The sequence below is a fragment of the Alosa sapidissima genome, chromosome 5 (genome assembly GCF_018492685.1).
Source record: "Alosa sapidissima isolate fAloSap1 chromosome 5, fAloSap1.pri, whole genome shotgun sequence".
In the NCBI taxonomy this organism is placed as follows: Eukaryota; Metazoa; Chordata; class Actinopteri; order Clupeiformes; family Clupeidae; genus Alosa; species Alosa sapidissima.
The window spans coordinates 21,433,186-21,459,329 of record NC_055961.1 but is presented as its reverse complement, the minus strand read 5'-3'; the positions used below and the strand labels follow the sequence as shown (position 1 = coordinate 21,459,329).

General features: G+C 39.4%; 2 protein-coding genes across 2 annotated transcripts; both read right to left on the bottom strand.

The window, feature by feature from the left end:
* Positions 1-1,841: 1,841 nt before the first annotated feature.
* c5h5orf15 (chromosome 5 C5orf15 homolog) lies at positions 1,842-7,114 on the bottom strand. Its single transcript, XM_042091893.1, has 3 exons — positions 6,885-7,114; positions 3,628-4,742; positions 1,842-3,172 (listed from the first exon to the last, which is right to left on the bottom strand). The coding sequence occupies exons 1-3, from the start codon at positions 7,000-7,002 to the stop codon at positions 3,038-3,040; spliced, it is 1,368 nt and encodes a 455-aa protein (XP_041947827.1). The 5' UTR covers positions 7,003-7,114; the 3' UTR covers positions 1,842-3,037.
* A 1,226-nt stretch (positions 7,115-8,340) lies between these two features.
* vdac1 (voltage-dependent anion channel 1) lies at positions 8,341-15,904 on the bottom strand. Its single transcript, XM_042091894.1, has 9 exons — positions 15,765-15,904; positions 14,044-14,113; positions 13,361-13,410; positions 12,577-12,729; positions 12,407-12,459; positions 11,549-11,776; positions 10,132-10,282; positions 9,537-9,594; positions 8,341-9,390 (listed from the first exon to the last, which is right to left on the bottom strand). The coding sequence occupies exons 2-9, from the start codon at positions 14,108-14,110 to the stop codon at positions 9,299-9,301; spliced, it is 852 nt and encodes a 283-aa protein (XP_041947828.1). The 5' UTR covers positions 14,111-14,113; positions 15,765-15,904; the 3' UTR covers positions 8,341-9,298.
* Positions 15,905-26,144: the final 10,240 nt, after the last annotated feature.

Below are 26,144 nucleotides of genomic sequence, written 5' to 3'. Positions count from 1 at the left end.
CCCGTCCCCGTCCTAGTTTTCACTTGTTACGTGTGTACACAATGGCCGCATTGGACACATGTCCTTATTCGGGTTTGTGTAAATGTTAACATCCTGCAAGAGCTTACAAACTCAGCTGGCACTGGCAGAGCTACTAACAAAGGTTTCTCCAGAAATTCATATTCATAAAAAAAACAGTAACACTTTCTATGTGCCTATATGTGATGTGATCTAGGAAAACCCTGCATGGTGCACTCAAAAACGTTTGATTTTTGGCTCGTTCCAACCCTCTCTGCTGAAATTTCACCAACTTAAGATTCTGATACCATCCTGGCAACATTCTGGACACTGTCCCCTAGCAAAATCCTGGATACCATCCTCTGAAAATCTTGGATGTTGCTAGAATGGTATCAGAATAAATCAGTATAATTGCACCATGTGAAGGGTTTTCCCAGATCGCATCTCATATGATCTATAAAGCTTTACACATTAATAAAAGGTTATGAAGCACTGACAAAGCCTCTTATTTCAATGTTATTGTATTAAACCATACAATGTGAAATATCACAATGCATAAAAAAGCTTCTTTTACCTCTGCAATATCATCATTGGTGTCATCATTGGAACCGTGAGATGGTTCAAGATACAAGGGCTTACACTGCAAAATTACAATTTAACTGCAGTTGTAACTATTCCTGAATGCTTTTTAGATTTACACCAATCATTATGAGCCATTATCCAAGTACTTGGGTGTGTTTATGGATGCTGAATTTAAAGACCCCCTAAAGAGCTTTTTTTTACCTTAAAATAACATTTGCAAAATAATTTTGATGCCACATAAACTCTTAATACTTCGAATGGCACTTCTGCCGCACTCTGAGCAGGTCTTATCGCTTGTAAAATAGCCTTATTTAAGTTGCTGTTTGGTAGTGCTGCTTTACGTGTTGCCAAGAAGACTTGCTCTGTAAATGTGAAACAAATCCCAAACCTACACATGAACAATTCCAGCCAATTAACACATTGCTTAAGGAGCATAGAAGGGAAAGGATTCATTTGAATCTGAAATTGTTTCATAATTGGCTCATTTAGTAATTACTACATGTGTGGTGAGTGCTCTGACACAAATGACTGCCGTGCACCACCCTGGTGGATGCTACACATTGGTGATGGTCAGTGAGGTTTCGCCTTCACTGTAAAGAGCTTTGGGTACCTTGATAAAGCGCTATATAAATGCAACATGTTGGTGTTGAAAGGGTGTTATTTGAGCACTACAGCCTTTGTCATGGGCTCCACCTTCCACCTGATATAGCTGTAGTGTCTTCCCTTTCTGCACTTATTCAGGAGTCTAATGTCATTTTAGGGCTGAGAAAATCCTGTCTAGTGTGTTATTGTCATGTCTTGCCCCAAGGTTCAAAAGCAGCTCATTCAGCTCATAGACTGTATATGTATGTATATATTATTATTTTTTTCAGATTCAGCTCTACAGCATGACTGAGTGGGCATAATTACACACAGTGCATTTATAACAATTGGTCCGTTTTGAAACAAAGGCATTGTCTTGCTGCCTCACTGCCGTGATAGAGAGCCGTTTTATGACTTTGGAATGAAGGCATCTTTTAAGAACGATGGTTTCGAACAGCACTTGCTGCCTCGCTCCTGTTAGAGATCTTATAAAAGGCAAAAAATTTTTACCATTTCGAACAGAGCCCATGTGTGTGTGAACTCTCAGTTCCCCAGCGTCTCCATTTCCAGCTTTATCCCAAAGGGAATATAAGGTGAACCCTTTCCCAATCAATCAGGTCATTCAGTGGAGAGTGTACACCATTTTGTCTATAAAACATCAGTGAATAAGCCAAACAAAATATATTTACAGTTGTGCTTTAATTAAAAAAAAAAAAAGGTGAATAAAGCCTACAGCTAAATTCAGCATAGGCACAAAGTAACAAATCATGCCTGTTGTGGTCATTTTTCCCACACCGGATTACTGTTACAGAAATTGGTTAAGAATATGTTTACCACTCTTTACACCATTTTACAACTCCAGGACAATTCTCTTCGACATTTTACCAACACTAACACACATTAATGCTCAACAAGGGTATGAATACCACCTATGTGGTATTGACAATAGGATTGATATTGTAGGCCCTCAGAAATGTGGTGATGTGGCAGAGGGCCTGTGAAGTTGCTTACCTACTTTTGCACTTTCTGTTGTGAGTCGAAATTCAATCTCTCCTGAAGTAATACAGCATTCTTTGAGAATAATACGGCCACATACGACAACAATACTCATGTGAAAGGATCAAAGCCCACAAGACCGCAAAGAAAACAGACACCTTTCATCTCAACAACTGCAAACAGTCGCAACATCCTCATTTCAAGAGACTTCACTGAAGTCATAACTCAAATTCAAATATAAAAAAGGGACAGGTGTTCAAACGCATCGCAAAAATATGAGCAAGTCTCCGATACGACCTGATGCCCTGATATTGTGGAGATGCTAAATCGTCAAAAGAAAAAAAGAAACACTTCCTATTGGTGAAGTGATATTACTTTGATATTTATTTTCCCATCTCCCAACAAAAAATGATAATAAGTAATAATAATATTGCATTTGGTGCTGTCTCTAACAGCAAAGCAACATCTCAGCTCCAAACTTCAGGGGGGATATCCCGAGTCTACATTTCACATGTATAGTAGTGACTCTGCACTCTGTGCCTCATTCCACTTGTGTGAAAATATAATCTTAATAATCTTAATCTTTTTAATAATCTACAACATTATGGCCACACATGGTGGCCAATTACCCACCAAACACTCAACTGTGCAATAAAACCTTTAAGACAGACGGGATGAAACATGTTCCAAAAAGAGCCAGAAAGAGATAGTTTCTCCAAAAGAAAAAACAAACCCAAAAAAACGATCGTGTGGACGAGCAAACAATGTGAAACCCTGGGGCTCCACTGTAAAAGTGAAAACAGAAAGGGATAGAGAAAAAAACCCTACCACCAAAACTCTCTAAACCCGACGTGTCTTTGTCCTCTGAAGGCCACAGGCTCTAAAAGATGTAATCATTGGTCATCTTCAGCGAGGGCATGGCTTCATTGACGTTCTGGTCGAGTCGCCGATACTCGACGCCACCGCGAGAGCACAGGCCGTCCTTCCAGCGACGGCTCGAGGCAAGCAGGAATATCTAATCGAGGCCAGAGAGATAAAAAAAGTACAATAATCAGACCCCGACACAACAACCATCAGCAGTCACACGCTGTGCTTTTCAAATGGAACTCTGATGTGACAAATAAACCAGATTGTGGAGTGTACAATGTTTACAAAAAAACATATTCTAAAACGGATAGTTCCAGTCCTTGTTTATAATTGGCTGTATCACATTCAATGCCATTGTATTCTGAGGAAATATATTTTTTGGCGGAAGAATAATTAGCCCATTAGCTGTTTTAAGTAACCTATGGCCTCTCGGGGCTTATTGCTTAAATGTAAGAAAGCTAAAGCTTATTATGCAAATCCTCTAGGTTTAAAACTTTCCCATCGTTAGTTTTGCCCTTTTGACCTCTGAATCTTATTTTTAACATAACTCAACATATTCAGTGCACAACCTAAATGTGGTGTAGTCTTTATGAAGGCGCTTACCTTTCGCTTGTTATGATAGGTAATGTACACAATGGCCACCAAGAAGGCAATTATGACCAGGTGAACAAAGAAATGCGTGTCCTCATCCGGGTTTGTGTAAATGGTGGCATCCTGCTCACCAAACTTCTTTGGGATGGTTGGTAGCTTTGGCATCATTTTATCGTATTCATCATCACCATCATCATCATCATCAGTGTCCAGGTTGGTTATATCATTGTCTTGGTCATCATCCCCCAAAGTAATTTCCTCATCCGTTCCATTGTCCTCTACACCGCCGCGGGTGTCCGGCGTGGGGTCATCTACGTACTCCCCTTTGTAGTCCTCTTCCTCGTCGTCTTCGTCCTCCGCCGCCTCCAGTCGTGGGCTGCTGGTGGCTTTAGACTGTGGGATGTTTGTGCGCTTCGGTGGGACGTTCACTTCAGTGCTGGTGGGCACGGTGGGAGACGCAGAGGATTTGGATGGAGGTGCAGCCATAGTGCTGGTGGCACTGCCGTTAATTTTGGTAGCGGTTTTGGTAGGACTCACAATTGTGGTGTCGGTGGCTGAAGGCGCTGTGGACTGTGGCTGGGCGCCTGGAACACTACTGTCATTAGACCCTTTAGGCGTAGCATCTGGAGTCTCTGAAGACACATTCTTTGGCTTTGCTGGGGCCGAGTTTGAGTCTGGCTTTGCTGGGGCCGAGTTTGAGTCTGGCTTTGCTGGGGCCGAGTTTGACTCTGGCTTTGCTGGGGCCGAGTTTGACTCTGGCTTTGCTGGGGCCGAGTTTGACTCTGGCTTTGCTGGGGCCGAGTTTGACTCTGGCTTTGCTGGGGCCGAGTCTGACTCTGGCTTTGCTGGGGCCGAGTCTGACTCTGGCTTTGCTGGGGCCGAGTCTGACTCTGGCTTTGCTGGGGCCGAGTCTGACTCTGGCTTTGCTGGGGCCGAGTCTGACTCTGGCTTTGCTGGGGCCGAGTCTGACTCTGGCTTTGCTGGGATCGAGCCAACAGAAGGTGACTGGGCCTGGCTAGCACTTTCAGGAGGAGACACTACACCCGACTGGCCATTTGAGGAACCGTTCTGTTTTGTCTCATCACTCTGATTTGATGATGGCACATTTGCAGTGGTAGATCTGCTGCCTACAAACAAAAGACAGACTGTCAGTAAACTGAACAAAGAGCTATGATACATTTACATGTTTACATTTATTCATCTAAAAAATAACAAATGGTCGCACTCCAAAAATCTTTTCTTGCTTTTAATCCATTTTAGCACAGGGGTTAATTGACAAACGTTTCGGCCTAATGGCCTTCGTCAGTGTGACACACTGACGAAGGCCATTAGGCCATTTGTTACCCCCAGATTTCTTTTGTCCCTTATTATCTGCCCCAGGCTTGCCCCAATTGGCTTTCCACGATATATACATCTACCTTCATAACCCCTCCCCGTACAGTGTGGATAGCTTGAAGGCATTCATGAGTAGGGGAGAGCCTGGACAATTGAAACACGGGACGAATAAAACATTCCAGTTTTCTCCGAGTGTAATGATAGACAGACGTCCTTCGGTCAAAACATAGAGCATGTTAACCTTCTATCAGCCAAATATCTGGCTTTTCAAAAGATGCATTGATGTCCATTTAAAAAAAAAAAATCTAATCTAATTGTAGTCATAAAGCCACTCCCAGCAATACTGAGTGAAGGTTTCAACAAAGCAAGCCATGGGGGTTCTAAATGCATATCTGTTCAGCATGCACTTAGTTAATTAAGCGTTTCTTATAAGTTATGGTTTGTATATTATATTATTTGTTTATTTTCTTTGTTTATTTCCATTGGGCTATTGATTGCATTGACATTATTGTTTATTATTTCTCCTTAATGTAGTCTTACCAACTTTTTAAAACTGTTCACTGTTATTTTAACTATCGTATTGTTTTATTTGTAGGTCGCGTTGGACAAAAATCCTCTGCCAAATCCCATAGCCATAACCAATGTGAGGGTGGGGTGCAAGTGCAACAAGGCAATTATGATCCTGAAAATCCACATGATGCAATGAACTAGGGCTATTTCCTTCCTCCTTCCAAAGTTGTCATCGAATACTTTCGATGACCAGTCTCATATTTAAATGTGGCACTATAGTTTCTGAATTTCGCATGGCATTTACCTAAGTATATATTTAAAGAGTATTTACAAGTATGTAAGATGCTGTTAACGTTTCCTCGTCTCAGAGGGACCATTTAACATGAATTACAAAACAGCAAAGAACAAGAAAAGTCTTACAGACAAGACTACAGACAGACAAGGCCAAAGATTGCCAAGTGTAGTCTAGGCTACTAGTATGAAAACGGTGCGAGGGCCATGAAATGAATGTAGCCTTGTCGTGCTTCAATTTATTTTGCTAAGTCTGTTCTAGGTAATTAGACTATTAGGTTGAATAACAGTTAACTAATTTATAGTTACGGCTGGCGAGCACATCTGTTTCCCAATCCTGGAATGTCCCCCCGGTTAAGAGTGAATTACTTCTGACAGTAACGCGTTGTCAGGGGTCATCCATCTCTAGTAACTTGTCAAACTTGTATGGCTCACCATCTAATCACACTTGAGCAGTGTTGCTATATATACACACACCCTAATGTCAACGTTGCTTGACCACATAATTACGACAGAATTTCCAACAACTACATTTGGCATAGTAGAAGCAGTTGAAGTCATTGCTGGCATGCTACTCAGACCGGGGTATGATAAACTTCATAGCTGCTAGCTAACGTTAGCTAGCCAAGTTAGCAAACGCTGCCGTGGGTTTGTAGCAGGTTTGTGGTCACTTGATAACATGCTCAGCTTGACTTATGTAGAAGTTGTCTATACAGAAGGTACCACGCTCGCGCTACAACATTATGAATCCACCACGGGTAAAAAAATACACAATCCTATTACAGACGTTTACGAAACTAAAGTTAGGGTTAACGTTAGCTTCTACGGTGTGTTCTGACGACAGCAACTGTCAATGATCTTAGCCATAACGTTAACGTTACTAACGTTATATTCTAACCGGTCAGTTGCTACATTAATTTCGGTCATTATCAGTAACAAACGGGCAAACAAAAGCAGTCTTCTCTAACGTAGATAGTTTCATCCGTCATACAACCCGAACAAGTCCTTAACTCTAAACCTAAATTACGCCAGAAGGAACAAGCCGCTAATATTAGCTAACGTTGACGTTAGCTAAGGCTTCAGGCCATATGCAAGAGACTGACAGTTTAATAAAACCTGAAAGAAGAGCATACCTTCTGTGATGTCGACGGGCGCAGAGCTACAAGTAAGGATATGACATTGTAGCATGATAAACCCTAAGTAAACTCCAAGAAGCACCAATTCTCGTCCCATCTTCCGTGAAGTAGCCATCTTGAAGGGAACGAATGTTGTGTGAGGGCAAACTCCACTGCAACACGACTTGCTGTGAGGTTTTCTTTTCGGAGGCGGATATGGGGTGGGCCATGTTAATAAATTACACGCATAGAGCCATAACGCTGGTAAACACAAGAACACTTGTGTCTGTCTACTCTAAAAGTTATGACGTGGCATACCTGCCTGTTTTCCTCTGGTAGGCTAAGCATAATCACAAAGACCCCATTATATTTCTCACAAAAATTCGAAACTATTAGTATGAACTATTATAATATTAGGTTAACTTAACTAAACATGGTCTCCAACTTTGGGCCTAAATTCTGATGTATTCTAATAGTAAACTATTTATGTCAGTATACATTTTTGTAAATCGAGTATCCCACCATCATGGTCACAATCCCACTTACACAGATATTAATATATATTTCTATTAGCATGCTTCCTAGTGACATTAATGCAATAATATGAAGAAAGTAAGTTATAGCATGCATATATTATCTTAGCTTAACTAGGTGAACAACACCATTGACCACTTCTGCATAATTTCATGGAGTGTTGAAATGTACACTTTTTTTACCATATGAAGTGAAACTCCACTGAATGCTTTGTGGTTGGGAAGGGAAAGTATTGCAGTATAATCATTAACTATGGCTTAGGCTACAGCACAAATAGAAAGATTAAAAAAAAAAATAAGCAAGTCTAACCTCTGAATTGTTTTTGAAACTGCACCAGATTCATGCATTTAAACTTTTCTACTTATTTTGTTTGGTAAGGAATACAATTTATGGAAATCAGTGGTTCTCATTCTTTAGAATTTCAGTGGTCCTAGTAGATCTCTTTGGTACCTTAATGTTAATAACATTTTTTTGCTGTACAGTAATGATGCTGAATGAGCCAAACAAACAGCTGTGTACGTGGCAAAACTTTGGTTGGCCCCACCAAATCTCACTCCAAGGTTTTTTGAAAAGCTCTAAAGCTTAACAAAATGTCGTAAATTTGAAAGGATATGAAAACTTACGTAGCCTGCTTTAACCACTCACTACTTCCTTTCACTTCCTTTCACTTTGTGAAAGGAAGTCTGGCCTCTAACAATTGGGAAACTTTCCAATCCTAGCATCGCAAGGGGCGTAGACTTTGCATTAATTTTGAAATCACTGGTCCAACTAAGAAATCACATAGATCAGGGATTCATAACATACTTCCAAGTTTGCTTAACCTTCACAAATTGCTAATAAACTGCATCTTACTATCTATACTCTCAAATACGCATTAAGAATAGTCTAAGAACATCACTTTCTATCTTATCATACAAATAAATATTTACTGAGACTTAAGCAGAGTTTAGGTTCAAATACTTTACTTCTTTTAGGGGGCAACAAGAACGTCAAGTACATAACGTAAGTGTTCTGATCCTACTTCAAAACTGGAAGACTACATTTTCATTTCAAATGTATTCATTTCAGCCCAATGGCATTTGGGATTGACTAGTGTTTAGCATAGGTGTCTTCCTTTACTGTTCAGGGACAAGACAGTTGCGAGAATCTTGCCTTCAGTGTTACAGGCAGGTTAAAGTACACAAGAATATCGGTAACATGATTAAGGTATAAGAATAACAAAAGAAAATCAGTTCACATCTGATTCACAAAGACGAGTGAGACAAAACACTAACTGACAAACACCAAGGTTCAGTGCCTCATAGGCCTACTGCTTCTGCATAAGTGAAGGACAACTAACCCATCCAGTATGATCTGTAAACAGACTGCTCCCTTCTATCTCGAAGGTTTTGTTTGTCAATATAAATATTCCCATACCAGGAATATTTCAGGGGTAAAGGAATGTTGTTCAACCAAGGTCAGTGTCTCTTTGACAAACTATATCGGTCCAACCTTGTGGACATGTTTTCTCCCAGAAAAGCTGAAATTGTGGTTTGAAATCTGACTGAAATAATTTGCCCAGATTGTTCTGGTACTTAACGGTCAATAAGTTAAATGTTTACTCACATGATGATAGCAAAAGAAATATGCATTTTCATTCTGAAACATTACAATAACTACTTTACTTAAATGTTCTTGTGAGGCCTACCTTTCAAAGTTCTTAAATATGCAATGTTTCCCTTTTCATAAACTTGTGTCTTGAAGTCCAGTATAACCTATCATCTGAAATCCAACAGTGAAGAATCAACTGTTGGATGATTTGACATTGTAACACCTCAACTCATCCGTAGCACATCTAAGAGAAACACAAGGTTGTGAGGGTAGATTCAACGAAATATTCAGAGCTTTGAGATGGCTCTCTATGCCTCAAACTCCAGACCCAGACCAAGCTTGTGGCCGCCAGCGTTGATGTTCTTTCCATCCAAAAGAGCCGACAGGGTAAGCTTGATCCCTACAGCAAAAAAATAAAAATAAAAATAATACATTAGCAGGTAGCAGAGAGAATGCAGCAGATTGACAACCCCACAACAGTAAATAATGAAAAATAACCACATGCAGGATCTCTTACATGTTTACTTTCTCATTTAGCGTTCTTACCTGGCTTAAGAGTTTGGGTATATCCAAGACCAACAAGGCTAGAATTGTTCACTTTGGCCTAGAAAAAGAAAAAGAAAAAAATCAGAACTTGTGAAGCATTCATTGTGATCTTTTTTACCCTAACTCTCAGAACAAATTAATACAAATCAAACTCAAGTTCTTAACAGAGCACAATGGAAGAATTCATATATATGCCCCTTGGCGTCAACATTCAACTCCAATGAGCGCTAAGACTGTATACCAAGTTAGTCAAAAACCGACTATAAGGGTAATGATCCTACCCGATCAAAAATTTTACATAGTGCAATATCAAGCATTCCCGGCACGCATGGGCAAAGTCAGATTTCCTTCACCGTATCATAAGTCAGTGTAGCATTAGAATTGTGATGCTATAAAAAAAAAAAAAAAACATCATCAGCCAGTCACTCTAGGCCTGTTTTCCATACACTGATTAAGCCTAGTCCAAGACTGAAAGAGCCATTAAAAATAAAGGTGTTTACTCTAGGGCTAGGCTTAATCCAAGCATGGGAAACTTGCCCGCTGTGTTAAAGGACTTTCTCAGACAGTGAGAGTGGTGGCACTGTGCTGCTCATACCGAGAACGAGGCGTCGGAATCGATCTGATACTTGGCGGCGATGCCAAAGCGTGTGTTGCTATTTCCGGCAGTCCAGGCCAGATTGACAGCTGTCTCGAGCTGATCATTCACCTTCTGGTAAATAGACCCACCAAATTCAGTGCCGTCATTTCTGAAAGAGATAAAAAAAAAATGAGTCGGGGAAAAAAGATACAATTCCAAGTGAAACAGACGGTTTACCTAGGCCGTATGAAATTACATTGTTCAACTCAATGTGTGCTGGATATCTGGGCAAAGTCATCCTGGTAGAATAAAAAGTAATGTTGTAAGTAATCCAATGCAAGTTGGATTTGCAAGAGATTGAGGAGGCTGAAGCCATTTAAGGCATCTTAACTGATCTTGCAAAAGAAATAGGCAGCCATACAACACGGGCAGGAATAAACAACAGTAGCTTATTCTCTCCTCGCCAACAAAGCCCTTGACAAATCCCATCACCCCGAAATAAATGACGTCATAAATAACTACTATCACACACCGCCCAGACGGACAGCAAAGGACACTGTTTACGTTATCATTAATGACCTCTCCTGAGCACTACAAACAGTGTAGTAGCACTAGCAGTCTTCGGTAGCAGACTCAAATATTCACCAACAATCTCAAATATTTCATTACATACACTGTTGCAAATAAGATCGTTCATTTTTGTTTGTACAGGTATACTGAACCTTTGAAGCATTGTAAGGATGTTAAAGATACCAAACATTAATTGTAGCTTGTCTCCATCACCATCAAAACAACTCCTTATCATACTTCTATTCCAATATACAGTAGCCTCCAGAATTATTGGCACTAATAATTGTGAGCAACGTGTTTTCGTTAAAAATATTTATTTCTTTATGAGATTTTCTTTTTCCTCGGAATAAATTTTCTTCCCTTCAAGGGTGGATTTTTCCTTGTTGTTTTCATTGTGAGAGTACAATGAATCATCAAAAGATAATTTTTTTATTATGCCTGTTTTTAGTCAACATTACCAAAGGTGCCAATAATTCTGGAGGGTACTGTACTTATATTCTTTATGAACTGCTGCAACAGTTTGCAAGTGTGTGGAGGACAGCCAATCTTATCAGTACTTGACTTTATCAGTCCTTTTATTTAATATGTTTAGTCAGTGGTTATGATATAGATAGACAATTGTTTAATGACTGCGACCTGAATGAAATCATCTTGTTTGCATTAACATCCTAACTGGAATTTCGGCTTCATTCATTTCCTTCCCTCTCCTCACCCCCATACTTTTCCAGGACAGGGCATTAGAAAATTGGCACACTCACAGGAGCCAAAATCTAATGAGGCATTTATTTGTGCCGTTCAGATGTTTTCAACAACTATCTATAGTTTAACCGACCTGCCAAAAGTACAGGCCTGCGAGTATACTTACACATTGGTGTGCAGCTGGAACTCATCAGTCTTGTAACCGACAGCAAAGTTGCTCTGGGTGACCCTGTTCTTGCCAGCTTCGAAGGTCATCTGGTAGCCGGCCAACCATCCCTCGTACCCCACGACCGCAGCCCCATGGACGGCGGTGCCATTGATGTCATAATCCACATCACAGCCCAGATTGATGTGCTCTCGTTTATAGCCAGTCTTGATCTTTCCACTCTTCTTGCTGAAATACAGACAGAGAATTTTAGACCCATGATATGTGTACTTACTGAAATAGGCACCACTGTTCCTAAAACGTTCCAGGTTATTTAAAATCTAGACGAACTGAATCAAACAGATCTTGATGAAGTAGGGCTCCTCGATTATGGCAAAAATCATAATTATAATAATTTTAGTCAATATTGAGATCAAAACTATTTAACAACACGATTACTCAATGATTTTGGAAATATTGCCCATTTTCTGCCATTTGCAAAAGTTAACAGTAGATTAAACTGAACTAATTAAACTGAATACAATTTAATTCAACTAAAAAACAATGAAAAAGAAACAATTAAAAAAAGATAATGTATACCACAGATAGCATTGTAAAGCAAAGAAATGTGCTGGATTTAAAACTCAAGACAAAATGAAAGCATTGTTGCAAAACGGATTGCAGCAAATTAATCATTTTATTTTGGTTATGTTGTTTCCATAATCATTGCCAAGTCATACTTGACCATTAGTAGATTTGTTTGATAAATTGCACGGCCCTATTGTGAAAGATTCAATCATATGAGGTGGGATCTTTGGTGGGAAGGCATTACATAGGGGTGCATCCATAGTATTGCAAGAGAAACTTTGCTTGACTTACCCAGTGTTTGGCGAGAAAGATGAATCAAATGTCAACTTCAGACCTTTAGCCAGCTAAGAAGACAAAGAAAAAATATATATATTCATGGAACTTTGCTCTTTCTTTGCCCAGACTTGCAGACAGGACACAAAGCAGGTAGAGTTGAAAGCGTAACAAAGATGGCGCCTCACCTGGTCCTCCAGTGTGATCTCAGTGCCCAGGGTGTTGTCGGTATTCCACTTCTCGGTGAAGGTCAGACCGTGCTCCGACCATTTGTACTTGGTCTCCAGGGTGCCCGCCACTTTGCTGGTCTCTGTGTTGGCAGAGCCTGTGCTGGTGAATTCCTGCAAATGGCCAAGTCATGTCAGTCAGAGCACTACAGTAAGAATACTACAGCAATGTGAAGAGTGGAGGAGTGAACAGGACACAGCATCCTTACTGCACAGTGATAAAATGATAAACTGGGCATTAGTCAATGTCTTCAGGTGTCTTTACACTATACACCCAATACTGGGCATCTTCATTATTATTTCAAAAACTGCTGACTAGTAGTGACGGTAGTAAATTTGCTTTGATTCTAAGAGACTTTGTGTAATTGTATAATGGCATTTTATATTTACATATTCTGCTCTCAGTTTATTTGTTTTAGAAGGTGCATTCTGCATTTTGGGGGAAACCTTCAAAACTGTGCTTAACATATAGTGATAGCAACACAGTAATTGTACCCCTATTGCTGATTCATCTCAATCAAATCAAACTAATAATTACTGATCAGGCTGTTACCGAACTGTGATTGGTTACCATTCAAAAACTGGTTTACAGCAAGGGTGAGATGAAGTTTAATGTACACTACAGTGAAACAACTTATCTGTGAAATGTAAATCCTATTTAACATCAGTCACATCTGTGCAGCACCCTCCATCCCTCCCACCATGATTCACAACCAAAAATCTTAGAACAGAAATCTTAACTTACTAATCCATTTTCTGACTTTGTTTTCAAGTCCAGCTTGATCAGGCCAAAACCTAGGACAGTACATTGTAATGAGTTGAGACCATAGATTTGACAGTTTACTGCTACTTAAAACCTCTTCAAACTTTGTTCATGCTTCTCCCTTTTCACAGCTATTCATTGATTATTATTATTATTATTATTTGACCTGTTTTTAAGATTCATGCTTAATATTTAAGGTGTAATCTAACAGTCAATAATCAACTGTCAAACAATCAGTAAATAATAATCAGAACGACAGGTATGAATTCCACTTTGCCACAACTGAACTAGAAATAGAAACACTAAGCAAATAATCACACAAATCTGGAGAGAGTCCAATAGCAAGATTACATCATCCAAATACACACACACACACACACACACAGTACTACATGAACGCACACACCCCTCCCCCAGGAAGCTTAAAGCCCAACTGAGGGACGAGCTGAGGACAATGACAGCGGTCCAGCTCCATTCACTGACTATTGATTTGGAATTCCCACAGCTCAGGCTTGGCCTTTGGGGTCAACGTGCCCCAGGAAATCCTAAAGAGCTGGGATATGCTATTTAATGCCAATACATTTTCAGCTCATCAGAAGTTATCATAGTAAACAAACAGCAATGTCTTGAAATAGATTAATGTAATCAATCAGTTTGATTCTTACCATAACCCTTGGTGAAGACATCCCTGGCTGGTTTGCCAAGGTCGACGTATGTTGGGGGTACAGCCATGATCTGTGATGGGGAATCGGACATTGTCATTAGTCAAACTGTTGTCGGTAAGACTGCAGCAAAAACGCTGGGAAGCTACACTATCAAGTGTTGGTGTGAAGAGAGATATGAAGACCTTATGATGACGTTTGTTCAAATGAAGAGCATATAAACATGGACAGAAATAAGTTTCAAAGCAATTTTACAAGCCAAAGTTTGTATAATGTTTCCCATATATGGCTGTTCAAGATCAAATTACACTGTCTTCCTCCAACTGCACTGGCTGGCTGCTACCAGATATATTGTCTTCACTACAGTCATTAGCACAATCTATAGTGAGGGACTAGCAGACACCATTACCACATGGTTAAATGGGGCAGGAATTAACAAGGTCCCCCATGGAGATTGAGACCAAGCCCTGTGTGACATGGAGAATAGGCTACATGATCAGACAAAATGTCCTTGGTTTGCCATAAAATGACTGGTTGGAATTAAATTGTCACATGGCATAGAACATGCAAGGTCATCAATGCCCTTGTACTGATGGTACTTTCATTTTTATGACCTAAGTAAAGGCAAGTTTAGGAAGTAAATGAATTACAGTGCTTAAAGGTGATGGTGCTTTGCCATCTTGGATCACAGCATGACTTATTCACATGTCACTACAGTCAAGGGCATTGTTGACCAAAGGATTACAGGGAGCGGAATATATGAAGGTTGTAAAGGTGTGGCCTATTTCAACACAGAAACATTCCGCGTGCTTTCACTAAAAGTACGGAGGAGGATCTTTAACAAGTCGGACGAGAAGGACTTGTTGGTTATGGTTTGTGACTAGAAGGCTCCCTTTTTTCAGTCAATGTGACTGCTAATAAAGGATGAGTGAGACAAATGTGTTCGCAAAAAAGAGATACAATATCATACACTGACGTGTTGGCTTTTACGAATGTATTGCCTGACTCCAGGCACCATCATCACTGTTAGGGAGTGGCTGCATCAACATCACGTTAACTAATGCTCGCTTTAGCTCGACAGCTAACGTTCTAGGAATTCTAGCTATCTAGCTAGCATAGTCCCTGACCTGACTGACGTGACTACCTGCATGTACAGCCAATGCGGAAACATAAGGGGGCTTCGCATCTCGCACCCGGTGTTCTTGTCCATTTCCGAACAAATACACTTTTGTCCTGATATTCAGCTACATTAATCAAATCCGTTGTTGCTAGCTACGTTGGAATTGATGAAACATTTATTTGAAGTTTTGCAAATAACTGTGGGCTATCTTGCTAGCTATGTAGCTATTGTGACCAACACTAAAATGACTCCCAGAGTTCACCGATAAAGCTTCCCTGCTGTTCTGTTTTTAAACAATTTAATGTCGTGACATTTTATGTATGCAGCTGCATCTATGGAGTCCTCGTTGAATGTGAGCATTTGGCATTAGCTAGCTTGCTAACAAACCAGGCCTCACTCGTGTGGCTAACTGATGGAGCGAGGATATCCCACTGCAGTGCTGCACCATGTCCATCAGCATCTTTTGCTGCTTAGGCAAACTGCAACTGAATGCATGCGTGACAGCACGAGATTTAAGTGTTTGACCGATTCACGGCTGACACGGAGACAGAAAAGTCTTAAAGGAGAACAGCATCGCAACTCTTTGTATTAAATTTCAACATACCTCTGAATTGTAAACTCCTTATGAAGCTCTCCTGAACAAGATTCTGCTGCACAGTGGACAAAGGGAGGAGTAGGAGAAGGTGCGTCACATACTCACAGTCACGCAAGCGCTTGAAACGCACCCTACGTCACGCCCATCTGCTGAAATGAGAACAGAGCGTCCTATCAGGGTCGGCATATTTGCCTGAATCGTAGGATACAACAGATAAATTGACAAAATCCGAGAAAACACAATATATAAGACTACTGACTACACCAGGCTTAAAAAAAATAAAATAAAAAACTCTCCAAATTTTTCATAAAGTAGCCTTATCTTTGGTTGCAAGGCTACATGTGATGGGCTGTGCAGTGTGGGAGTGGAGAGATAAAGTGCTATGCAAATAGGCTCTTTTCATTATATCACAAATTATTCGCATTTACATTTGTGAACAGGTATCCTCTAGGCCTACTATACAAGAGCAAACGTCTTTTAAACGGAATAGCCTAATTTGGTAAGGGCTAGGCATACTGTTGAGGGTTGTCATGGTGTGGTTCAGTCTCAGATCGTTTGAGTTTCAGGAGATATAAAGAATAATTTAAAAAAAATAATAATAATAGTCAAGTCATGTCATTCTATTTGTATAGCACATTTAAAAACAACAGAGTTGACCTAATGTGCTTCACAATGTGTGAGGTTAGACATGACAATAATAACATAGATCAAACATTTGAGGAACAAGGAGTTAATATTTGAAAGCAGGGGGACCAGAGCAAGGGAAGGGAAGCAATGTAACAAGGTATAAATAAAATAGTAATAAGTAGGATAGGAAAATAAAAACATAAAATAAAAATAGGTTTAAAAATAAATAATATAGGCCTAGAAATAAATCATTTAAGGTAAAAGTCAAAATCAGGTTAAGAAAGAAATAAAACAGTTGGATAAAATCCAAAGGTAAAAAAATGCATAAAAGACAATAAGTTAAAAGTAAAAAGAAATAAAATAAATGAAACTTCATATAAAACCTCAGACTGAACTAAAAGCAAGAGAAAAATGGTGAGTCTTTAAATTTGAAACAATAGGACAAGATCTGATGTGCAATAGGAGACTATAGGCAGCAACAGAAAAAGTATGGTCACCTTCGGATTTCAGGCGTGAAAATGGTAGAGAGAGTTAGTGAAGATGACCTAAGTGACCAGGGGGCAAGTAAGGTGAGAGCAGATCGGAAATGTACTGAGAGGCTAAACCATTTAGAGCTTTAAAAACAAATAATATATTTTTTAAATAAACTTACAACACTGTAAAATTTCACTGGCAGTGCATCTGGGCAAGGACTAGAGTGATGTGTTGACATTTCTTTATACCAGTTAAAAGCAGCTGCATTTTGGACCATTTGTAATTTTGAGAGTGTTGAATGGGACAGTCCCAAATAAAGTGCATTACAGTAATTTAGCCAAGAAGTAATAAAAGCATGGATTATGGTGTCCAGGGCTTTGGGGGTTAAAAATGACGTTACTTTTGCAATATTTCTAAGATGTTTAAAGCTGCCTACTCACTTGTTTGTTGAAATTCAAAGAGCTGTCCATAAAAACACCACGATTTTTAACCTCATACATGTGCAAATAAGCAGAAAGGGGACCAAGAGAAGAGTTTGCCGCGTGGCTGAGCTAGAGGGACCATTGATGATTACCTCTGTTTTGATCTCATTCAACACAAGGAAATTGCTAGCCATCCAACATTGACCAGATTACAAATAGAGCTAGAACAGTTGGGTGAAACTGGTAGATAAAACTGGGTGTCGTCGGCATAACAGTGGTGGAAATGTTATATTTTCTGAAGATTGAGCTGAGGGGAAGCATATAAGGAAAATAAGAGGGGGTCCCAGGATAGAGAAGAAATAATAATGTTAATAATTGTAACAATAACAAACAATAAGTGTAAGTGCTCACATTCTGATCCATGCTCATTTGCATGTAGGATGGTTGAGACATGAGAAGATCAGTTTGTCACCACACCACGCACCCTTCAGCTTGAAGGGAAAGACAAATACATGATGGAATGTAATGACAATGAATAAACTACCCAACAAAGCAGAGTTGATAACATTTTCTGTCCTACACATCATTTGTGCCTTGCTGTTATCAGATATCAACTATGCAAGGTCTAGCTCTGCAGTTTTGTGTCCTGTAATTTAACACTAGGAGTATTTATTCACTGTTGAGACAGAATTTTGATAAAAGTTTGACTGGATCCTAAACACATGACCCTGAGATGAACATCTAAAGAAATCAATTTTCAAACACAGAGATATGGGTCTGCCATGTTTCCATGTTTTTTTTTTTTTAATTTAATCTCTGGTGGAAATTCGTGAAAACTGTTTCTTGGGGAAACAGAAAAACAATTAGTCCATGAGCCACAGGCCCAAAAAGGGGCGTGTCACTACCACTTGGGGGGGCAAATTCTCACTATATTTTTCTGAAAGCTACATATCTCTGGAGTATAAAATGGTATGATAGCAAGTTGGATCTTGTAGCTTTGTGGCTGTACAGGCCTTCAAAGTTGACCTCTGATTTGAAAAAAAAGGAAATTCCGCCTCCTAAAACCTCATTATTACTGATGCATATGTGGTGTTTGATGTTGGCATACATATTTTGAATCCTTATGTGATTTTGCCCTTCATTTTGGTTGATAAAATTCAAGATTTGTGTGTAATAATGAGCAAATCTACGTTTTCAGAGACACAACGTGTTGCAGCACTAATTGAAATGCCCACTACCTCATTAATCAATGTATTTATACCTTCCTACCTCCCAGCAGAGACTTGAAATACAAATGATTACATAGGTCTGCATTGCTATGCTATTTACTATTAGTAAATGTACTATTCGGAAACACCCCAAAATTCAGTAAATTAGTATTTTATTGAAACTACCCATAAGAGATATTCCAAGAGATCAAAACATCATGATTACCAATCACATATTACCTTTACATTCAAGGAATACCATTTGAAAATTGTTCACATCACCACATGTACCCAGCTTAACATAAATATTATAATTTTATAATGTCCAGGGCACATGAAATACATACAGTAATTTCCTGTGTATTAGCCGTATTGTGTATAAGCCACAGGACAGTGTTTTATGCAAGTTAAAAGAAACAAAACCATATACCATATTAACTGCCCCCGTGTATTAACCTCATAGCTGAAGAAATTTTGCAAAATCATTGTATAAGCTGCAGCTAATAGTTGGGAAATTATGGTAATTGCATCACAGGTGCTAAAATGATCTACATTATACATTTCAGTTGTACTTTTGACTAGTAAGAATGTGGGAATGAGATGTAGATGAACTGGTTGGTGAAAATATTCATACTTTACACATTGTTATCATTATGTACAATTATTATTATTATTATTATTATTATTATTATTATTATCATACTTAAAATTGTCTTTCATCTGATGTTAAAATAATTTCTATTGAAAAGAAATAATAACTATTTTCCAAGACTTGATCTACAAGTACATACATTTACAACAGTTTTAAAAATTCTACACAGTTTGATCTGATGAGACAGAAACTGAAATTGGATCAATCCATTTTCAGAGGAACAACATGAGGTTAGGGATGATCTGATTCAGGCTCATACTACAGGCAAAGATCATGACATAGAGGCTGGAGTCAGATACACCTAAGCACAAATCCCATGATACATTGACAAAGCAAAAATTAAATACATTTACGAGCATGAGTCAAAAAAGAAAACACAGGCACATGGCAAGACCATCATGTTAAAGACTGGACATGAGAGAAGTCTTTTGTCACCCTTTGGACCTTAACCATGGTCATTGGCGACACCTGAGGGGACCCCAAGGAAAACCTCTAAAGCATTTGCAGAAACTTGCATCACTATTAGATAATCTTCCAGATGAATATAATACAGCAACAATCATTGATGGAATGTCTCTGGTCCAGAAGGTCAATAACAATGTTATAGATTTAACTTTATTGTCATTGTGCAGAGAACAAGTACAGAGACAACGAAATGCAGTTTGTGTCTAGCCAGAAGTGCAAAAAAGCAGAAAAGTACAATGTGATATACACAGTATAGGCAGGTGGTGCATAGACAGGACAAGAAATATAGTGCAGTGTAGACAGTAGTATACAGTTGTTTTGCAGAAGGTGGTTTAGAGTAGCATAAATTAAATATAAATATGTGCAGTGTATTAGCAGTTACCTTATAAGAGCAGAATAAATATGGCTATGTACTGTAATATGAACAATGTATGAACAACATGTACAGGTATGTGCAATGTAGTGGCGGTACCATTATAGTAGTAGTGAGAACAATATAGATATATGCAGTGTATTAACAGAATATATTACAGAAAAACTGAATAAATATGGATATTTAGTATGAACCATATAGACAGATATGTACAGTATGTACAACTATGTGCAGTGTGGTAACAGTACCATTGTAGTGCAGAAACAGTAACATTACAATAGTATTAATAATAAGTGTATGTGCAGGATGAAAAGCAGTAGAATATGGCTATGTACAGTATAAGTGTAATTACAGTATGTACATTTGTAAATAAATAGATGGATGGGATAGATGGGTGGGATAGGGTAGTGCAGTTGTGGGGGGGGGGGGGGGCTAGGGGATGTCCGCCTCCTTGTTGTCCCTGTCAAGGTTGCCATGGTCGGGACACCTCAACAGGCACAGGCAAGGAGGCATCAGGCGGGGGCGGGGCAGGGGGGTGATGGGGGCTAGTTCGTTGGATGTCACCTGGATGCAGAGCTAGAGTTCAGTAGGGTGACAGCCGCAGGAAAGAAGCTTCCTCTGAACCTGCTAGTACGGATGCAGAGAGACCTGTAACACCTCCCGGAGGGGAGTGGGGAGAACAGTCTGTTGTTGAGGTGAGAACAGCCTTTGATGATGCTGCAGGCCTTACGCAAGCATCGCTTGCCCTGGATGGCATCGATGGAGGGATGTGAGGAACCGGTGATGTGTTGGGCAGTTTTCACCACCCTCTGCAGTGCTTTCCGGTTGTGGGCAGAGCAGTTGCCATACCAAACTGTGACACAGTTGGTGAGGATGCTCTCAATGTTGCAGCGGTAGACATTCACCAGGATCTGAGGAGACAGATGGACCTCAGAAAGAAGAGACGCTGGTGACATGCTCCACCTCAGTCCTGTTGATGAGAATGGGTGTGTGTGTGCTAGCTTTAGACTTCCTGAAGTCCACAATGAGCTCTTTGGTCTCGGTGTTGAGAGCCAGGTTGTTATCAGTGCACCACGATGTTAGGGGCTGGATCTCCTCCCTGTAGGCCATCTCATCGTTATTGCTGATGAGCCCTATCACCGTAGTGTCATCTGCAAACTTGACAATGGTGTTAGAGCTATGTACAGGTGTGCAGTCGTAGGTGAAGAGGGAGTAGAGGAGAGGGCTCAGCACACATCCCTGTGGTACACTGGTGTTCGATGGTTGAGGAGGTGAGTTCTCAGGTGAGACTGAGGTTGTTGCTTAGGAAGTCCAGAATCCATAAGTTTGTTTTTTTTCTTTTATCAAATACACATATTGGTAGATGTTTTTTCTTTACCTTGACATGTTTCGACGTATACTTCCGTCTTCATCAAAAGGTCACACGGTGGAGTAGTGTGACGCGTTTTTATCAGCTGATGTTGTTACGGAGGTGTGATCCACCTGTCAGTTTTTTGACAGGTGGACCACACCTCCTGCATGCCAGAGTCATTAAGCAGGAGAACAACCGATACTACCGCTGGATAAAGGAGGCGATTGAAATAAGAAAGCGGAGCCCAAAGACAATGAACAGAGATGAGGGAGCATATATGCTCTCCCATACCTGGAGTGCCGTCCTGGGGGGCGGCTGACTGACAGCAGGAGGTGTGGTCCACCTGTCAAAAAACTGACAGGTGGATCAAACCTCCGTAACAACATCAGCTGATAAAAACAAGTCACACTACTCCACCGTGTGACCTTCTGATGAAGATGGAAGTATACATCGAAACATGTCAAGGTAAAGAAAAAACATATACCAATATGTGTATGTGATAAAAGAAAAACCAAACTTATTTATCTCAAGTGTAGACAATGAATGCAATACAAGTAGTCCAGAATCCAGTTACAGAGGGAGGTATTGATGCCCAGTTCACTGAGTTTGGTGATCAGTTTGGAGGGGATGATGGTGTTTAGAACATAAGAACATTAATTTCAACTCGCAATTGAAAGTAAGGAAGGTAGAATAGTAATGATCAATAAGGTCTGCATTCAGGTATTGCCATAACATGTTGCTCTGAAAACTCAAATTAGCTTTTTTTTGCACATAAATCTTGAATTTTATCAACCAAAATGAAGAGCAAAATCACATAATGAGTCAAAATATCAAACACCACATATGCATCAGTAATAATAAGATTTGGATTATTTTCTGGGCTCTTGTGAGTGTTTTAACAAAAAAAGCCAATAGGCGGAATTTCCTTTTTTTTCAAATCAGAGGTCAACTTTGAAGGCCTGTACAGCCACAAAGCTACAAGATCCAACTTGCTATCATACCATTTTATACTCCAGAGATATGTAGCTTTAAAAAAATATAGTGAGAATTTGCCCCCCCAAGTGGTAGTGACGACCCCCTGTGGCTCATGGACTAAATCATGCAGTCTGCATCTTTAAAACACAACTCCAACTGATATTAAAATAGATGTGAATTTATCAAAGGTTTGCAGCTATTAATGTTCATGTTTGTATTTTTACGTTATCAGTATTGCCACTAGGTGGGGCGCTCCCACAGATTAATAACATTTTAAAGGAAATGTCCATTAGAGCAGTGTTTTTCAACCACTGTGCCGGGGCACACTAGTGTGCCGTGAGAGATCATCAGGTGTGCCGCAGAAAATTACCCAAATGTCACTCACTGGTCCAGAAAAGCAACTGTTGCATCAAAGAATTTATAACCACATGCTCTCATTGATTGTATGATTGCACTATTTGTGGTATGCAGGCATTGTACAACGGGGGCCCCATATCTAGTATTCACAGAATCATTAATCAGATGAAGTCACCTACAAATGAAACAAAGGGCGCTTGTTTTATTGAGCAGGTCTTGCATAAAAGCCATAATAAGGCCATATCTGTGTATTATTTGAAATTTTAGGCTATGGCATGTTTATTTTTTCTTCACACAGGATGTTAGTGTGCCGTGGGACATTTTAAGTGTCAAAAGTGTGCCGTGGCACAAAAAAGGTTGAAAAATACTGCATTAGAGGGCAGTAATGATAGATTCTTTGAATAGCAGGGCCAAAATTAAGTAATATTTTTACACTCTCACCTTCAGAGAACATAGGCTCTCTAGACAGATAACAAGAAGACACAAGAGAGAGCTGTGGGAGAGGTGGGAGGGTGACAAAGGATTCAAGTCAGACAACAACAGTCCTTGACGAACTTGCCCACACCAAAGAAATAATTTATTCATTAATCATACTTATTTCAACATATCCAAGTAAATTGTTACATGTTGAGTGACATATAGTCACAGAATATTAAAGCATTGTACATCTAAACATCAATACACTATTTTTAAAATATAGGGCAAGGTCAGAAACGACACTGACTGAATGTAAAATACATCACAGGTGCTAAGAGGACAGCAGGGAATTATTGTGGATATCTTTATTGTTTTTATTAAAACAATGCAGAATAACTATTACATAATTGTATCATGCATGGCATGAGCAACCAGGTAATTGTTATTCAAATATGAACGTATGAATCGAAGTTAATAACATCATAATCCACTGTATTAGGCTAAGTTTAAATGTTTGGACATACTTCGATTTCCTATTGTAGAACAATACCAAAGACTTCAAATATGACTCAACAGAAAATAAAAGTTTCATATTTGACATTCTTCAAAGGCACAGTTTATTACCTTTATGATGGCTTTGCACATCATGAGGCAGTGTAATGCTTCAACCATGATGCTGATAGGCAGCGAGCACTGCGCTGATTGTCTGCCTGGTGAGTCAGTAAACCATGTAATGAATGGCTCTTCAGAAAGGCCGTTAAAAAGGGGAAACATTCACACCCCTAACTTGAGTCTTGTATCTTCAGTGTTGTAAGCTTGTAACTTCAGTGTTGCACAGGAAAGCAGGAAGGGAGAATGTTTGCTGCATTTGCAAATTACATTAACATGTACAAAACTTTCTCACACAAGCACAAACGTTTTCTACAGCTATAAAACATATTTACACATGTGCAATACGTCTTGTGTGCACAATGTTTTTCACACATGCACAAAATATTTCAATATAAGTTCAAAATGCCTTTGCACATGTACAAATTATTTTACACAACTGCAAAACATTTTTTACACATGTGAACACTTTTCATAAGCTAAAAATATTAATAACTCCATAAAAGTGTTTACTTGGAACTTGAAGAATCTAAAACATGTATCTTTGTTTGCTAGCCTGACGAGCCAGACCCACATTAAAATGTAGGGTCTGGGCACTCACCGTTCGCAGTGCTCAGTCCGAGGGGCGGGATAATCAGTTGTCTTTCAAATTCCCTCTGCACGCAATAGGACAGCGGCAGCGCTATGAGTCCCATGCGTTTCCCACCAGCGGAGCTAGTTGGCTAGTTCAAACGTTTGCCAACTTAATAAAAGCTTAACTCGTGTCACACTGTTCGCCAACAGCAACATTCATCTTATTTGTTTTCAAGTAGTAAGGAATTCAAGCCAAACCGTTGCAACTCTGCCATCATGCAATCATTATGTTAAGCCCACCTAACGACTCTATACACGATTTCATTGGCCTGATTGAGTTTCGATTTCTGGAGCTCACAAGCCAACAGAGAGTTGCTAGACTAGCCCTGGCTGCCGCTAGGGGCTCGTCTAGATTTCTAGGCTATTTGTTTGCACTAGTTTCCTTTTAATTCCTTGACCTTCAGTATTGTTCTACAATGTAAAGAATGGCAAGAAGAAATGAGGCAAAAACAAAGAAAGAATGTGATCTGTGCATGATGGTGGTGATTGAAAAGGCTAATTGAATGGCATATTGTAACAGGTCTTAGAAACTGTGTTTGACAGAAACCCTAAGACCTAAAGCTTTAGCCTTGTCGCAGATATGCTTGCACTACACACCTGGAGAAAATGAGACAGGGAAAGTGTACTGTCTGGAGTCTCTGTCTGGAGGTACGTTTTGTTTGGGGGTTATTTTTCTCTGGAGGTATCAGTTAGTGTTGGAAATTGGAATCATCTCTTAAACTCTGTGTTTTCTTTTATTGTGAAGCACTATGGCTCTGTCTTTTCTTTTAATGTGAAGCACTTTGGATGTAACTATTGATTACTTACCTAGATAAGATGCGAGACGTGCTATGGTTTATGCCAATGCAATGTGAATGCAGGGAATGCAGGGGAAACGTGCCTTTGATCCTCATAGGCTACCAGTAGGTGGCAGTATGGTGGTTCTGATACTAACAAGGACTGAGCCGAAAAATCACACCTCATTATTTTTGTCTGTCAAAACAGGATAATTACACAAGTAGGAATTATTCATTGAATTCATGGATAACAAAGTTTCATTTCTGCTTTGTTTTTGATTTGATCATTTTAATTATTTAATTATACTGTCTGTGTGCATCTAATCCACAAACATTATTGCAGAATTCTGTATGTTTTTTTTATGCATGATTATGTGGCCAAATTGTTCCTAGTCCAACTGAAATTCATATGAAGTGTCACATATTAAATGAGAATTACAGAAAATATTTCATTTATGCATCAAAACATAGCACCTTACCTTTCGCAGCATGCTCATCGGGGTCTAGATTGTTCCTTAATGTTCTACTTTGATTTATTTTTTTCTAATCCATTTTATCATGTTGTTTTGAAGGAAAGGGGGAATCTATTTTATCAGTATATAAATATTGACTGATGTCAGTGCATTTTAAAGATATTGTTCCTCTCTATTATTTCTAATACCACTAAATTGATTCTAATCATAATAGATATTCAGGAACATTTGTTTTGGGATCCCTCTCAGCGATTCAAATGTGTCATTCTCCAAGTCTGTTGCATTCACATATGAAGTCATAGATCCTCCAAAGCTTCAAAGGCAACCAGCACATACTTCAAACAGCCATCATGAGCTGCCAATCACGTTCCCAAAGAAGACAAACAAAACACAAAATGCTAATGAAGCCGGAGCCACGTCTACAAAGTAATCACAAAAATTAGAGCCAGATGCATGGTTTGCTACATGCAGATAAGTAAAATACTATGTCATCTTATGCATCAACCGAGGTTCAAACAAGGACTAAAAACCCACTTATTCTTTTTGGTCTCATGAGTAAATGACTTGGAGCCTGCTG